The sequence below is a fragment of the Crotalus tigris genome, unplaced genomic scaffold, assembly GCF_016545835.1.
Source record: "Crotalus tigris isolate CLP2741 ecotype Arizona unplaced genomic scaffold, ASM1654583v1 scf7180000017611.44802233496:7321179, whole genome shotgun sequence".
Classification (NCBI taxonomy): domain Eukaryota; kingdom Metazoa; phylum Chordata; class Lepidosauria; order Squamata; family Viperidae; genus Crotalus; species Crotalus tigris.
Window position 1 is genome coordinate 7094389 of NW_024096511.1, and position 18543 is coordinate 7112931.

The window sequence follows — 18543 nt, forward strand, 5'->3', positions numbered from 1 at the left end:
TGACACATTGTTTAAATAAACAGACGGACAGTGCAAGGGATAAGGCAATGATCCTGGTCTCCTTTGATACTAGTGACACTGGAAAATATAGTTAGCCTGGGCTGAAAATCACATTTAGGCTGCAAGATAACAAATTGAAGCCTAGGAATTAGAAAGGTCATTACATTCTCAGAATGCTACCTGTTCTACTCATAGGAACAACTAGACAGCCAGAGTTCAAGGATATCAATGTGTTGATGTAATGTAGTACCCAGTGGAAAGATTCACATTTGACAAGCCTTGGGGAACATTTCTGGACAAACAAAATTGGAGAGATAGACTTCCCTTGAACTGAAGTGGAATCAAACTGCTGACCTTTAACATCAATGCACTGCCAAAGAAGCTTTGAAGTAATCCCCTGGGGGAAAGTTAACAGGGGCTAAGCAGCATCAAGTTTGGAAGGGTGAGAAAATAATATAAGGCAATATATTGTTGGTACATGTCACTAGAAAACTGTGTAGAGTGAATAAAGTTTCTTCAAACTTATGTTGGAAATGTAATCAACACAAAGGGACATTTTATCATTCTTGGGGAACATGTAAAAAAGCTAGAAAATTTTAGACTCAATCATATATAACGACAACAACAACAGCAACAACAACAACAATAATAATAATTTTAAAGATTAATACACAACTGAAACCAAAGACTTTTCTTTTGGGACTGATGGATAAGTAGATGGGGGGAAAAGCATAGAACTTTGTTTTTATATATGACAAATGCATATATTATATGCAGAAAGGTAGAAAAATTCTGCTATATCTCACTGGAGGAATAGATGGTGAAGATGATGGAACTTGCTGAGATGGACAAGTTGATGGCTTTAATTAGAGGCAAAACATTGTCTAAGTTCAATGTTGATTAGAAACCATTTATTGACTTTTTGCATGAAATTGAAAAAAGATGAAATCATGATACATGATACATACATGATAATTAGAAAGTTTATAGAAAAATCTAAATAATGTAACTATTGAGTAAGAGATCAATTTACATTTACACTTCACTGCTGTAAAAGAACATTGGAAGTTATTTCTTTATATTTCTTTTCTTTTTTCAGCACCTTTGTTTCTGTTCTCTATTTTCTTCCCTTCTCTTCCTGTTTTATTGTAAATATTGGTTCTTGTTAGTTTTTATCTTTCATCTTAAGATTTTAATGAAGTTATAAAAATGAAAGAAAATAAAACATACAACAATTTGGAACTGGATTAATGGATAGATGTGAGAGTTTGGAAAAAAAGCCATGAATATCTCATACTCATATTTTAATAATAATAATAGCAATATTAAAAGATTTTAATATTTTAAAATTTCTGTTTCAATGATAGAGGTCTTCAAGCTAAAATGGGGATATTAGAGAACTTACTAGTGAATGAGGCCATAGATACAATAGTTATTGGAAACCTTGGGGAACAGTGAGAATCAGTGGGATACAATCATTTCTGTAAACAAATTTCATAGAAGAACAGGAAAGGACATACGGGTGGACATGTTATTTTTTTTATCTGAGTAAAGTTATAAAAGCTAGTCTATTATGAAGATTGTTCCTCTCATAAGATTCCTTTACAAGATCTCTATCCAGAAATATAAACTAGATCTAGAGATACGTTATCCACCACTAAATCAAAATGGTCAGGGCATGCAAGAACCTGAGTATAAACATGTTCACGACCTGATTAAAAAAACAAATTTCTTGATACCCTAAAATGATTAAGCTTTAGAATACTATAAAAGGAAAATGCCCCAAAATGAGGAGATGATGAAAAAGAAACTGAAAAGAAGTAAATACAACCAGTTCTTTGAGGTTATTTAAAACCAGAGTAATGAGACTCAGAAAAATATCACATTATAAGAAAGGATCAGCAAAATCCAAGAAGATAGCATGGATTGATTGTAGAGTCGAGGAAGCTCTAAAAAGTAGAAAGACTTCCTTCAGGAAATAAAAAAGTTGTTATTTATATATATCATAATTAAAAGTGCAAACAGTCAGAAAAAGAATACTGTAAATAATAATTATTAAAAAATCCACTGTGGGAAATGTTATGGACTTCTTTCAATGTATTTGAAATAGACAACTAGCTAGGAAACAAAGAGAGATTCAGGAAATTTTAGGCTTGGCAATTTAATGTTTTTTCTGAGTGAAATGGTAATTGTACAAAAAAATAATAATCAAGTGTATAGAAGGATAGGTCTTGCTAAAGAAAAATCAGTATGGATTTTTCAAAAATAAATCCTGCTTCACCCCCCCCCAACCTTCTAGAGCTGTTGGAGAAAATCAACAGGCTCATGGATGAAGGTAAAACTCAGAAGTGATTGTGAAGAGTTCAAAAAGTATTTCTTTAAATTGAGTGAATGGTGACCCAAAAGATCCACCAAGGCTACTCTAATGCTGCAGTTTTATTATAAGTTATATAAAAAGTAACTTCTTAGAAGATGGATTCTGATGGTTATAAATCAATCAACCCATTCTTCATTTCTTCCTTCTCTATCTTTCTATTTTGCATTTAGGGCAGTCTATAAACAAGCTCACCACTGATCCATTCAGAATCATGCATGGTGCTGTGGAAGAGAGCACCAATTCCATTTATGGCTTTCTTTCTTTACTGTCAGACCTCATATTTGAAGATGAAGATGAGAATGGAAAAGGTAGGTTTAAGTTAGGCTGTTGATTTGATTTATCTTGCTATAGCAATTTTTTTTAAAAAAGCAGAAATGAATATGAAATGTCACTCGTGAAGCACTAAAGTTTACAAAATGGCCAATATAATTCCTTTTTTTTTTTTTTTGTAAAATAGGTTTTCATATTGTATTTCATGAGCTATTAGGGGAAAAATGCCAGAACTAAAATGTTAGCATTGTGTTCAGCCTTGCTCTAAAATATACAAAAATGGTAGAACTACAGGAGAAACATGCTGCCAAGGAATTAGCTTCAGTTGTACTATTCATAAGTCTTTCATTTTAATTTCAAGTGAGAGAGGAATATTTGAGCAACAGCCATTCTAAATGGACATTGGATGCTTTCAAATCTAAAGGTGTTCCCTTGGCCCACCTTACATTTTGCATTAATCAGTAGGTGTCAGAGCTGCTGGCATAAACAATAACATTTCAGTCCAGCTGAAAGAAAATCTGAATGTTAATGTACTACCTGTGGTCTTGTCAACATATACATTGGCAGTAATTTGGGGAAACTGCATAGCTAAGTCCAACAGCTCAAAGAGGCTTTTGATTGTTTTGACTAAACAAGAGCCTGTGTTATGGCTTGGGGAGCTGGGGAGTTCTGGGGCCTTTCCCCCCTTTTAAAGTAATTTAAAAATTGGTTATGTGCCAGTCCTTGGGAACTTCTAATGAAACTCACAAATAAACAGCTTAACAGCCCAGAATTAGCTTCTTTTTAACTCAATTCACCATACCAGAATTTTTTTCTATGGTATAGATAATATGAATTATTGTTTAGACATAATAATAAAACAGTACGTATTTGAGGCTCATGTTTATGTAGTTTCAAATTTCTAGGCAAAATACATCACTTGATAATTAGCTATCACAGTGTAGTGGGTAGCTTCTTGAGTGACAATGGAAAGTATATGCGTATATGTAGGGATATACATGTATATATATATATGTGTGTGTGTGTGTGTGTGTGTGTGTGTGTGTATGTTGCTTATCTGCTACTTGGGATAAAGTACAGCAGGGGGTACCCAACCCCTGGGCTGTGGACCAACACCGGTCTGCAGCATACCAGAATCCAGGCTGCACAAACAACCCCATCCAGTCCTTGGTGGCTAAAAGATAGTCCTGAAGCACAGGTAGTCCTTGACATACCACCATAATTGAGTCCAGAATTTATGTTGCTAAGTGAGTAATTTGTTGAGTGAATCATTGCAGTTGTTAACTTAGTAACACGGCTGTTAAGTGAATCTGGCTTCCCCATTGACTTTGCTTGTCAGAAGGTCACAAAAGGTGACCACATAACCCCGGGGCACTGCAACCGTCATAAATATGAATCAGTTATCAAGCATCCAAATGTAAATCACGTGATCAAGGGGATGGTTGCAATGGTCATAAGTCACAAGTCACTTTTTTTAGTGCCGTTCTAACTTTCAATAGTCACTGAACAAATTGTTGTACGTCAAGGACTACTTGTAAGCAATGATTTCATGACTGAGATGTTCCTTTATAGCCCCAAATCACATGCCTTTTAAACTAATATACTTAAAACTCAGCTGGAACAAAAACACTACTCCTGGCAAGGACATTTGACAATTTGAAGTAGCACCTAATTTCAACCACTGTGGGGATCTTCGATTAGTACCGCCTGCAAATACTAACCATTATGTTGTTATACCACTGGGTCCCATTTCTGGTTAGAGTATCGGATCATTTACCCATGTTATTAAACCAGAAATGCACTTCTCTAGTCCTTTCTAAACAAGAATTGTCACGTAAGGTTTTTCAATTGTGACAATAAAAGTGTAAAACTGTAATCATAAAAGATACTTACTAAGATAATTTCAGTTTCAAATTATATCCTATATTTTATTTGAAAAAGAATTGAATGAATGATATTCTTTCTCAAAAAGCCTTTATTAAATATAATCCAGCAATACTTTCAAAAGTACATAATTTCTAATTAAAAATTTGTACATTATAGTAGTAATGTTCATAAGAACTCAAAACTAAGGCAGATTAGAATTCTAACATTTGAAGATTCTTTTATGTTTTTGGAAAACGTGTATTGCATATACCAATTAAAAACTCCAATAAGAGAAGATACTAGAAGTCTTCCTATTTTTAAGGCTTGATTGAAAGATATTTTTCTTTTAAACTAAAAGAACTGTCATGGTCATTATTAGGAACAGACAATAGTTTGCATTCCAAAACACGAGGGAATACAGACATAGCACCTCTCTGATATTCTTTAATGCTGCTTCATCTTTTTCCAGGATCCTATGATAATTTCAGAGGACAGTTACATAATCCCAGAAAATGTATTTATTCATTTAATCAATATATATAGCTGCCCACTGCTCCCTTATATAATACTTTCTGGATACATTAGAAATCCTTGGTAAAGGAGGCAGATTTTATTTCATGATCTAACATGTTCTGTTGAGCTAGATATTAGCTGTGAGTAGGAAGTTAGTCCCATTGCTAACCTTGAGACAGAAAATTTGCCTGTTTGCAGGGCTATCTCTGTCATAATGAATAGTACATACATGGGAGGGGGAAATCCACAAGGTGCTTTTTCTCTACACAGTTTTGATTAACTTATGAAATGTGAGAAAAGGGAGAGAAAGGGAGAGAAGGATGACATTCTCTGAATGCCTTCTTTTTTAAGGCAACTTTCTCTTTGTATGCAGCTTGGAGCTGTAAACCTTATCACAAAACAATGCTTTTTTTCATCATTAATTAAACTCCAGTAATTGTAAATAATAGAGCAAAAAACAAACAGGAATATCAACAATACATGTCAACAGTTAGTACACCATATAGCTTAATTTCATAGCATACCTTATTAATTTATATAACAATTTCTAAACACAATGCAAGACATTACAGTAAGATAAAATGCGTTGGGATGGTTTAACAAGCTGTTTTGAAAACCAACACGGATATTGACAAAAAAGCACGTTCTCTGTAGTCTACTGCTGGTCAACTATAGATTTATCCTTCTAATCTATATTTGCTTAAAAATATTGACCAGGTGAAATTGTGTCCTCTTCTTTCACTAAGGATACAGTTTATTTAGGAGAATATGGAACAATGAGAGGCCTATTTTTATTCCTTCAGAATAAAAGGGAAGTCCAAATATGAAAATCCCTGGGCCCCTAACTCTCTTTGGCACTCAAAGAAAGATGAGGAAAAGCAAACATAGTACTACTTACTTTACTTGAGGGTCTACATTAGAGACAAAATGAATGAATATGTTTATTTTGCCTATGTTTTTGATAAGTCTTTTTTATCCTGACAGGGCAGCTATCTGTTATTTTTTTTTCCTAAAAAAGGCAAGAATATTTTGAAGTACCGTTTAGGAATTACATCTGAAGTAGCCCTGCTAATAATAGCAACCTTTAACATACACTCCAATTATATTATGTTATAATTCATAGACATCTGGGAATTATGAAAAATATAATTCAGCTTATCTGAAAGGTCCCAGACTGAAAGTGGTTAACCTCAATGATCATTTGTTCAAATGACTTATAGGCAGGTAATGATACATGTCAAAATCTCAAAGTTAAGGGATTTTTGGAGGCACTTTATTTAATTAGACTGCCTAAAGTTAACAATTGTAGGACATATATAGGCAACCCAGGCCTCGGGTCAAGGAAGAAGGTCCAACCTTCCCAAATAATAAAAAAGAACTCCTTTGCCACCATATCATCTGAGACTATCAGGACAAATAAAAAGGATGATAGAGGTGAGCATGTATCACTGGGTTTAGGGAATGAAACCAGATTTGGCATAACAGATGCTATTAGAATGGAAAATACTGAAATTGCAGTGAAAAAAAAATCTATTTGGTACTTGGGCCACTTGAATTCAATGTACAAACTTATATTTGTCCATTCCTATCTCAGATCACAATCATTTCCATAAATCCTGATATGCTCATAAAAATAGCAAAACAAAAAGCTTAAAATAGAGCTTCTTTTCTTTTTTCTTGTTCTTTTACCACTCATAATGCTTGACTGCATTTAAATATGAAAATAATCTAGCATGGAATAAGAATGCAAATAGATTATTATTCTGCTATTCATTTGATTATTATTTTCTATCTTGACTTAGGTGAAGGAGAGCCATCCCTGAAAGTAAAAGGTTTGCTGATTTCTATAAAGAATCACATGCTTTGTGCGATTAAGTGGGTATTAGGGGAGAAAAAATGCAGCTTTATCCTGGCAGTGCTATGCTAATTACGCACCTTTCTGCTAATTGCACGTTCCTTTTCTGGATAAATATCATTTGAAAGCCATACTCCTGTCCTAGATAACAAGTTGCATGCCTGAATTATTCTGACATGTAATAGACTTCGAAAGAATAACTAAAGGTATTCTCCACTAAACTTAAAAGCCTGAGTAAATTGCTACTGCCCTAGATGGCTTATTTTATTTTTTCGTAAAATCCTTGTGTTTTTAATAGCTGTGTGATATTTAAATATTCAACAGTTGGATTTTTTTGTGGGGGAGGGTGACATTTTCCAAACACTACTTTTTATATTTAGAAAAATTGAATATGAGTTCTTTAAGAACAAAGGAGAGTGGCTGATTGCCCCATTTAAATAATATCATATCAGAAAATCATTGATCTAGGACAGTGGTGTCAAACTTGCAATGTCACGTAACGTGTCGCAACATATCGTGACTTTTTCTCCATTGCCGGCAATGGGGAGGGCGTGGGCTGGCAGTTTACACCCCGATCTAGGATAACTGAATTCTTAAAGATTCTCTGTATGGAAATCTAGTCGATCAAGTTGACTTTCCCCAAATGAGGAAGCCTTTCTCATCATATTTTGTCCTAACTCCTATAAGTACCCTACAAAGAACTGCATACAGACTGAAATGGCATGGTGCTTAGCACATTTATCTACATTGTGTTGCCTTTGCAAATAAGGCCTCTTAAGCTCATGCAGTTCCATAAAAACTAATGCAGAAAATGGAAAAGAATCAAATAAGGCTGCTCATTCAATGGAGGCAATGGCTTTGTCTGAATGTAATGCTTCCATTTTAAACTCTATAGGCCATCTTGGGGACTTTTTCTTTTTTTACTGAAAAACACTATAGAAATTAATGGCATTATATTTTGTATAAGAGGTGCAGCTTCTGTTAGAATAGTAATGATGGACAAGAAAATATTCTTCTTTATTAACTCTGAAAAAACAACCGATATTTGCCCCCCTACTTGGGAACAAATTGTGAATGAAGTTCTTGGCCCTGATGGAGTCAGTTCTTTCTGAAAGAGAAACTCGGCAGCTTTCAATCCACGTCCTCCAAAATGGAGGAAAGTGCTCTGGGATCCAGTTCTTCCCATATCTAATGAAATAGCTTTTGTCCCAACTATATGAACAAGGAGGAAAGAGAATGTTTAAATGAAATTGGTCAGGTTTAGCTATAAAGTGGGGATCAGTGAAATTCTTCAAACTCATCAACTGATGAAGATAGTGAATCAGTAGAACCTGTATATGCCATTGTCACTAAAATTATAGTGCTTCATCACTGGGGGGGGGGTCTTAAGAAGAGACTGGACAGCCACTTGTCTGATTTCCAGAATGGTGTCCTATTGAATCAGCAGTCAGTATTAAAGAAGCAGGTTTAGTCTAGTCGTTAAGGCATCAGGCCAGAAACTGGGAGACTGTGAATTCTAGTCACTTCTTAGCCATGACAGCCATCTAGATGACTTCAGACCAATCCTTCTCCTTCTCAGCCCAACCTATCTCACAGGGTTGTGTTGTGGGGAAAAGAGGAGGGAGGGAGAAGTATTAGATATGATCATTGCTTTGAGTTATTTATAAAAACAATAAAGTCAGAGTTAAAAAAAAAACCAAATAGAATCAGTTACTTCCAAGCTCATCCTATTCAGACGGAAATTAGCCTCTTCCTTAATTTCAGCAGAATTGCCCTTTTTTTACATTGTTCAAGACCACAGAAGAATGCCTTTTAAATTCACTAATAACTTCTTTGTTTTTCTTTTCTCCCATGCAGAAGAAATCCAACCACCAGTCAAAAAGAAAGGTGAGCAAATTTAAGAACCAATTAGATTTCATCTTTTATCTTAACACTGGATGGGAGCTTTCTGATCATTTACTTTACTAGCATGGGTCGCAAAACAATGGAAGAATAGAGAAAATGATGAAAAGGGGTTGAGTTGGGTGGGTGGGATAAAAGAAATAACTACTTTGAAGAGTAGAAGAGCTTTTGAAAGAAAAGGGTTTTCAGAATTCCCTGCCTGGCTAATCCCTTACCTTGAGAATAGAAAATTAGAAGATTATGTAGGTTATGTAGAAAGTAAACACAGGGTCAGTCATAAAGGACTCAAGTGTATATACACCAGTGTACAGAGCATGAGCAACAAACGGTGAATTAGAAATGAGGGCAGACATGATATTGTTGCCATTATGGAAACTTGATGGGATGAAACCCACAAATGGAACACACAACTAGAGGGATTTAAATTATTTAAAAGAAACAGACCAAATAAAAGAGGAGGAGGAGTTGCTCTCTATATAAGAAATAACCACATTTCTACGGAAACAGAGCACAACAACGATGAAAACTGTCTTGAATGCATTTGGGTCAATATAAAAGGGTGGGGGAAATGACATTGCTATAGGTATATACTATAGGCCACCTAATCAAACAGAGGTAATAGATGAACTTTTTGCTAGACAGTTAACTAAGGTGTGCAGGAAGCACATCACAATAGCATGGGAACTTTAATTACCCTGACATCAAGTGGGAGACAAACTCTGCACCAAGTGGAAGATCAAACAGATTCCTGACAAACCTAGCAGACAACTTTCTCTCCCAAAAAGTAGAGAAGGGAACTAGGGAATCAGCCATATTGGACTTAATTTTCACTAACAGAGATGAAATGATAAAAGATGTTGAAATCACAGGAACCTTGGGGGGGAGTGATCATGCAATACTGGAATTCAACATTATGCAAGCACAAGCAATAGAACACAGTCAAACTAGAGTCTTGGACTTTAAGACAGCTAATTTCAACAAACTTAGAGAGAACTTGGGAAGGATTCCATGGATGACAATCCTCAAGGGGAAAACAACTCAAGCAGCTTTGGAAATTTTGAAAAGTGAGATTATAAAAGCCCAATAAAGAAGAAAAATAACAGCTCTCAAAAGAAACCAGCATGGCTGCATAAAGAACTCTCTGATAAATTGAAAGGCAAAAAGGACAAGTATAAAAAGTGGAAAGAGGGGCACATAACTAAGGCAGAATATCAGCAAATAGCCTGAGCCTGCAAAGATGAAGTGAGGAAAGCTAAGGCTCAAAATGAACTAAGGTGTGCAACAAAAGTCAAAAATAACAAAAAAAAAAAGCTTCCTTCAACATGTAAAAAACAAGAAAAAAGTTAAGGAAATGATTGGTCCATTAGTGGGAGAAAGTGGCAAGAAGGTGACAAGCAACAGGGAGGAAGCAGAACTACTCAACTCTTTTTTTGTATCTGTATTTACACAAAGGGAAAAAACAGCCCAACCTATCAAAAACAGTACCATAAAAAACAGTGGAACAACCGTCCTCCAGAAGCTCTGAATGCTCCAACACTGGAAGTTTTTAAGAAGAGACTGGACAGCCATTTGTCTGAAATGATATAGGATTTCCTGCCTGAGCAGGGAGTTGGACTAGATGACCTCCAAGGTCCCTTCCAACTTTATTCTTATTCTTATTATTATTATTATGAACTTCCTTGTAGATAATGTATTAATGGCAATTCTGATAAGAACACAGATAAGGGCTCAGCTATATTAGGGCAAACTTGTTCACAGCTTCCTAAAGACACACATATTTTAGCTTATAGAGGACAGAGAAAATGGGGCTTACCTGTCCATTCATATCCTGACTCTTTCTGATTCATTTCCATTGGCAAGCATCTGAACACTGTGTTGGTTTTCCTTCTGTAGTATTTTCAGCAATTGCTAAAATTGCCTGTCCTACAAATTTCACAACTACAGTAATTTCTTTTCGGCTTGTCAGGAACTCAAAAAAAAAAAAAAAAAAAAAAGCTCAGGACATCTGCCAAAGAGAAGGAGGGAGAGGGACGCTACAGGATGTAGAAGATTAGACAAGGGAAGCAAGACAAAAAGAACTTTGATGGAAATCACTGAGCTATGTCCTAGATTTTATTATACATATGAGACATATAGTGCCTGGAAAGCCATTATAAAAAGGTGTGGACCAATAGAAGTGAAGTTGGGGAAAGGCAAGCCTCTGAAATGTTATACTAATATCTGAAAAGACGGGCAGAGAGAACAAGCGAAACAAGGGAATATTTTTTTGAAAAAGAAGAGGGGGTTGCTATGTAGGCCACTTGGAGCACCTGAGGAGTGGTGAAATATAAATCTAAAAGTGAATTTCTGTCATTGTTAATCATGATTTCCTCTTAAAATTTAAATATTACTTAAAACTTGTGACAAAATATTACAATGGAAAGCTTTTCGTGCCACCTAATTAAGTTTAGTCTTAAATTAAGGCACATGTCTCAGTCAGATTAAAAATAATTCATAGGTCTGTGCTGTAAATAAGGAATCTTTTTTTCATTGTTCAGTATGAGGGTATAAACTAAGGAACTTTAAAATATAAATATAAATAATAAAATATAAAAGTTGCATATACTGGACAACCACCAGAGCCCTGATATCAGAGCTGGGCAGAAAAAAAATGCTTCGGTCCAATGAACTTTGCTAAGAGACCAAAATATAATGGCAGCCATGGTGAGGTGAATAAGAAGAGAAAACTAAGAAGAAAAAAGTGAAGGAAAAGGACACAGAATATAGAAAGATTGTGCAAAACGAATCAAAGGCAAACAATTGGGATGGTGGCAATGATACTGAGAGCTGGTGAAGAAGTAGGAGCATAAGACTGAACAGTGTTGAGGAGGTTTGGACACAGAGTGGGAAGAAGTAGGAAAAAAAAAAAAGAGAGTTGAAGGCTGAGATGTACGGGGAAGAGGTGCAATGACAACTAGCCAGTAACACTCTAACTGGGAGTCGCAAAATAACCCCAAATATCCACAAGTGGCTTCAAATCAAAGGAGATCATGGGAAGGTATAATACGTCCTTTTAAGGCAACCAAAAATGGGAGACTATTGACAGAACAATGAAGGAGTGCATGGAGCTGGTGGCACTGGAGACAGAATTACAAGACTATAATTGATAGGGTGGCGGTAGGGGCTCAAGTGGATCACACCACCTGAAATGCAGAAAAATTTTGCACTGATGAGCCACCACTGGCAGGAAGAACATTAGGCGCACTGGAATTGATTTCTTGAGGATAATAGGAATAGTATAGATGGATCCTAGTGGATCCTCCTGGTGACAGGCAGGTAATATTGGTCAATGGGCATGTCTACAGCAAGAGAAAAAGACATTATTTCTCATCTGGGAAGCCTGAGGAGTGAGCCTAAAAAGGGAGTAATAAAGAAAAAGGGGAGGGGAAAAGAATAGTAAATGAATGGATGATTATGTATTTTGACACAAGGATCAAGAAAGGTTTGTTAGAGGCTGGTCAAAGTGGTATTGGCAGATACTAGCTTTCCATGTAGGAGGATATGGTTTGTTCAAATTTTTTTTAAGGCCTCCTAAATTAAAAATTAAGCAACACTAATGTTTTAAGTTAGCTGACAAGCACATATGGTAACAGGTGGAAGAAAATTTCTTTTATTTTAGGAAGCCCTACAAAAATCTGAATAATTCCTATTCTCCTACAGTTGGTTTGCATTTTAATAAAAATTAATCCGATTTACACTTCCTGAATCTATATGCAAATGGGAATTCATTATTTTTGGATACTTCTAAATGATGTAACTTATAATTAAAGATTTGTGGGATATTGTCATTGGCATGCCCTTCAGACCTCTTCTATTTTGCTACCAAGATTGCTGATAGCAAAATAGAAAAGCATACCTCAAAACAGAATAGAATAGAATAGAGCTAGAAGGGACCTTGGAGGTCTTCTAGTCCAGCCCCCTGCTCAAGCAGGAGGACCTATACCATCTCAGACAGTCTCTTTTTAAAAACTTCCAGTGATGGAGCATCCATGATTTCTGGGGGTAAGCTGTTCCAATGGTTGATTGTCCTCACTGTTAGGAACTTTTTCCTTAATTCCAGGTTGCTTCTCTCTTTGATCAGTTTCCAACCATTGTTTCTCATCCTTGACTCTGGTGCTCTGGTGAACAACTTGGCCCCCTTTTCTTTGTGGCAGCTCCTCAGATACTGGAATACTGCTATCATGTCTCCCCTATTTCTTCTTTGTGGTAGAGGCCTAGTACAGCTAAGTAAAACTGGCAATATACACTATTCTGTTCTCCATTAGAAAGAAATGTCTGAGAAGCTCTGAGAAATCAAATGAGGGGCAGGGGAAGATCTCCAAATCTGCTGCCTTTAAAGTGGTTGACTTAGTCTGATCAATGATATAGCCAAACTTGGTTTTTGACAAAATAGCTAATCGCTTGAGAAATTATATTGGCTTCAGATGTTCTATGCTATTTCACTTCTATCAGAATGTAAACACCTACATCAGTGACAATGGGCCAAAGATAGATATATTGTGAATATATGTGTTTGTACAAAATAGACAGTATTTGAAGAAAATTGTCATCTCATTAAGTTGATACTATAAAAAAAACTAACAACGCATAGTCTTGTCCAGCACATCTCCCGAAACTTTTCTCATGCCTATAAAGATCAAGATAACCTGTTGTGAGGACTGAGTCATTACGGTTGAAACATCATAGTTTATGACTTCATGTTATACCCAGCCACCCAAGTGTAGTTTATTTACAAACAATGACTTAGTATGCTATGTGTAACCCTAAATTGTCATGTTTTCCCCCTTCCTTTTAACCATAGTGATTTTAAACAATATTGAGATTTCCACTTTTTATGACATGGTTAAATCAAGCAATGAAAATAGAAAGCAAGAAATGTTTTAAACTGCAGAACAGTTTAAAATATAAGCCATAGATTCTCTCCTGAAAACCTGTGGACTTGATAGAGTTTGCCAGTATGGCAGATATTGGCACCAGTTGGGTAATTAGTTATTCTATTCACTCCTCTCTAAAGAATATCTCTATTTGCATATTTAGTGCTTTCAGAGTTTAACTGATTTTCTCTTTATATCTCCATATGGCAATGAGTTTTTTTTTTTTAATTTGAATTGCTTTTGCCATGGTTTGGAATGGGGCTTGCTGTCTCTTAACTGTTTCCCACTGACTGGTGTTTTCAGAATCTTTGTTCATAGTTTTTTCTGTTGAAAAATGCAGTTTTATTTTCAAAGGTTCCTGAATTACATAAATATTCTCTTGATGTGCTTGCAAAGCTTGTTTTAAATATTGTCTTTCTTTGTTCTTAATGACTTGCATCTCCCATGATTAATGCAGGGTTTGGATCAGAACTACCCATTTAGTGACCACAGTATTAAAAAGAGTAAGTGGCAGCTACTGGCATTATAGAAAGCATATGTCAGAGCATTTGTAAGAACCATTGACTGACTGACTGACTGATTGATTGATTATATGCCACCACATTGTTATCACCTCTTAGAAACCACATAAATTTTCTCTGTCATGATTTATCCCTAATCTGGTCATTCAGCTCTTCCAATAGTGCACTCATTGCCATTTATCCAAGTCCATCTTCCTTGCTGCTTTTTTCTTCCACCATCTCCAGCATTAGAGCTTGTTCCAGAGAACCGTGTCATCCCATAATGTGTCCAAAGTAGGTTAATTTTAGCCTGGTCACTTCTGCCTTGAGTGAGAAATCTAGGTTGATTTGTTTGATTGTCTATTAATTGGTTTTCTTGACTGTCTACGGTGTTCTCAGGAGATTTGATCAACAAGAATTTTAGAAGCATCAATACGCTTCCAGTTGTGCATATCTGACAGCCCAGTAGTCTATTCTATTTCAGATGGATGACCCTTTTCTAAAATTAAGAAATGAGAATGTTTTTTTTTTTCACAAAACAAAGCCACCACCATGTAAACTTGTTCTTTTATTTAATTTGATGCATTCTTTACCATGCTTATCCTACTTTAATTAATAATAAAACTTTGGACCAAAGAAGAGGGACATATATCCATCTTACACCACTGATCTCAATTTTTTCCCATTAACTGATCCTAGCAAATGGTTCTTGAATATGATGTATGTATCTATGTATCTATCTACTGTATGTATGTATCTGCTGCTTAGTGCCTATTCTTGTGCTACAATGATCAATGCCTGAATGCTGTTTTTCTAATCAGTCCTTTCCAACCACTGGTAGGATTTCCCAATGTCTGCTACTATAGCTAACTGCCAAAGGTACATCCCATGCAGGGTCTTCTCTTGCCACAGCACTTTCTCTGCTTTCATGTCTTTTACTATGTCTGTTAGCATAGTTTTACTGCACTCATATCTCATTATCAGAGATTCTGCAGCACAAAATCATGCTAACTAAATTCAAAGTCACTTTTTTGGGAACACAGAGATTCTCACTTAGTTTTACTATGCCTGGTGTCAGATGAAGCTTAGCATGATGTCAATACAAGCAAAGCTTTGTGGTATCACTAGTTCCTTCCCCTTTGATCAGGCAGGAGAAGAATGGGTGGAGTCAGAGGAAATATTACTACACTATATTAAACATAACTCTCCTTCAGAGAGAATATAGAGGTTCTCCTAAATCAGACCAAAGTTCAATTTGGTCTTGGATCTGATGTCTTATAGTAGCCAGTCAGCTTTCAAAAGCTCACAAGTGAAAGTAAAAAGGCAGTTGAGTTTAGCTCATTTCCCAATTACTAAATGATTACCTCTATGCAATTTGGCAGTGAAGTGGAAATGCTTTGCCATTATTTATTACCAGGGTATTTTTTTCTAGCTTTGCAATCTAACAACAGATCTGAAATTCCTTGAGGATTTCCCATCTAGAGCTTAACTTCCAAGATCAGATGTCATTCAAACAGCCACAATGTGATTAGCATGCCTTTTGAATTGAGATTGACTCCTGAAGATTAAGATGGACATATCTATATAACTTTCAGCAATTATAGTAATTTGTCATTGTTGTCTTCTCTAGCTAACTCAGCTAAAGCTGGCCTCCATCCAGGTACTAGTAGATTTAACCCTGTTTAGCTTTTTAGATCAGCCAAGGTTGGCTACATGATGTCACCTATTTAGATAGCTCATAAATAGGCCTACTGAACTAGAGATTTTTTATTGTTGTTTAGAATGTAAGTCAATCACAATGTGAAAAGGATAGTTACAAAATGATTAGGGTTTCTATCTAAATGCATTGTAAGGAACTGTTATGTATAGCATTTACCAAATGGGTAGAATGTGATTTTAAAAGTGCTTTCATGCATTGCTTTTTTTAGACATATTGCCAATAAAAAATAATCAAAAATAATACCTTCAAATCAAAGTATTTGCCGCTGTGGGAAATATAATGTGTTTGACTTGCCTGCAGTAATATTTTCATCACTGAATACTTCTGTGGAACTATGCATAGTGAGAAAAATGCTTAAAATTCTCAGCAATAAATACCTAATCCATGTTAAGTCTGTATTGTTTGTTTCCTCTAACAAAACAGCGTTAATATTTGGATGCATCATAAAATCATCACAAATCAAGTATCTTCTTGGTAAACAACGAACTACTGATTTTAAGATCTACAATTGTTTGCTTCTCAGTGATTCAACTATGTTATTCTAGAATGGTTAAATACATAAAAGAAGTCTACTTTGGATTTATTTTTCAGTAAAATGGAGCAATCCAACACTATAAGTTCCATCATAGCTCAACCCATTTCAGATGCTTGTAACAAAGAGATGTATTATCCATAGATTTTGGTTGAAAAAAATCATCATAAGCAATATATGTCTGAAGAATCTAAGTGCAAAAAAAGTATACTTTGGAATGTTGTGTAGAAAAGAAGCAAGTTACTAAGAACTGTTTATAAAAATGAATATTAAAATCAAGTCTCATTTGAGTGAAGCTTGAGTCCTGGTGACTTCTTGGACATGGTTGGGTAGTTATTTTGGAAATAGTATAGAAGTTATTTGCCATTGCTTGCTAAGATGTTTTTTAACATCTTAGTCTTGGTTACTGATATGATATTGCAGGACTGCTTTTCTCTAGTTATTTTTAGGTTGGAATATTTTGCTGATGGGTTGATGTATCTTTTTATGGGATCCAGGAAGTGTATCTTCTCTGCAGCTATGCTTACTCTGACCATATAGATCTTTAGAAAGGCACTTAAACCTGGCTCTTCCCAGGGACCTTGGGTTAGCGATGATGTGCAAACCCACTAATTGTGATGTAGGTTGCTTCTTCTTCCCACTATAATTGCGTTTTCATTATTTGTTTAACTTGTTCTTATTTCTGTAAGTTGCCTAGTGTTAGTGGTGAGTGGGTAGCCTTAGAATCTGACTAAGAAAAGAACAGAAAAGAAAAAGCAGATTTTCTTGTGATTTTTTTTTTAAAAAAACCTAACGGTAATTAAAGAAAAATAAGAGATTCTGGCACAGACCATATTTAGACTGATCTAAATATTTACACATTTCTGGTGGTAGTGATTCCAATTATTTTTCTACAGTTAAGATTTTTACCATAGATTTCTTATTTAGTTTGGCACACAAATTATTTAAAATTAGCACCACGACATACCTCCCAACAGAATGGCAGAGTGTAAATTCTATCTGTCATTTACACTGAGCAAGTATTGAAGACTTTGAATTGTTGCAGGTCAGGATACCTTTACTTGCCTCGTACAGGTTTTCTCCCCCCCCCCCCTCCTTGCAAATGTGTTTGACTTGCTGTATTCACACTGTATTCAGGGTTCCTTTTAGATGATTATGTTTTTAGATAGCATTCTTGTAATATCTTACACAAGAAACTATGTAAATGGGAACATGAGTTAAAAGTTGTAACAATTATAAATTCTTCAGGTTGACTGGAGTGTATGGCCATGTATTAAGCCAAGTGGAAAAATACCTTCTGTGGAAGGAAACTGTGCCAAGCCTCTAAAACAGGGGTCCCCAATCTTGGCAACTTTAAGATTTGTGGACTTCAACTCCCAGAATTCTCCAGCCAGCTATACTGGCTGGGGAATTCTGGGAGTTAAAGTCCATAGGACTTAAAGTTGCCAGGGTTGGAGACCCTTGCTCTAAGAGACTAAAGTGCCTTAATGATCTGAGAAACAGGATCTTTCAAACAGTGTTCTCGTTTCTAATGAGAAAGAGATGGAATAGGTAGCTGATAGTGATTCCCATCACTCTCTGATGAGGCGATCCTTTTATATAAATGTCACTCGCGTTATACCTCCCTTCTCAACTGTTTTATTCTTGGAAAATATCAAGACCCTGTCATTAATTTCTTTTACAACTTTAACATTTTTCAGCTTTAACATAACAAGGGTTTTTTTTACAGCTTTAAATATTTGCTTTGATATTATCAAAGACATTAGTAAGTGTGAGATATATCTGGTCACTTCACATCAATCTGCTTTTGTTGAAACAAAGTTTGTGCTTTTCAGTTCCATATACTTTAACAGATTATATGTTTGTATTGCATTACATTGATTATATTTGGGTGACCTTGAGCCAATCAATGTCTTTGAGCCCAGTTCACCTCACAAGGTTGTTGTTGTTGTTGTGGAGAAAATAGGAGGAGGAAGGTATGTTGGATATGTTCATTGCCTTGAATTATTTGTAAAAATAATAAAGATGGGATATAAACAAACAAATTAAAAATATTACCATGTGAACACATTAAGTGTAGCCATTTGCAGAGAAC

The 18543-nt window shown here is 35.5% G+C and overlaps 1 protein-coding gene across 1 annotated transcript in view; it reads left to right on the forward strand.

The window, feature by feature from the left end:
• The window catches only part of TRDN (triadin), a gene marked incomplete at its 3' end in the record, with an annotated part of 49141 nt that overhangs the window by 15905 nt on the left and 14693 nt on the right, over positions 1 to 18543 (forward strand). The window contains exons 3-5 of the mRNA XM_039322716.1: positions 2548 to 2685; positions 6829 to 6858; positions 8739 to 8768. Of these exons, the coding sequence (XP_039178650.1) occupies positions 2548 to 2685; positions 6829 to 6858; positions 8739 to 8768 (198 nt within the window). The remainder of the gene's footprint in view (positions 1 to 2547; positions 2686 to 6828; positions 6859 to 8738; positions 8769 to 18543) is intronic.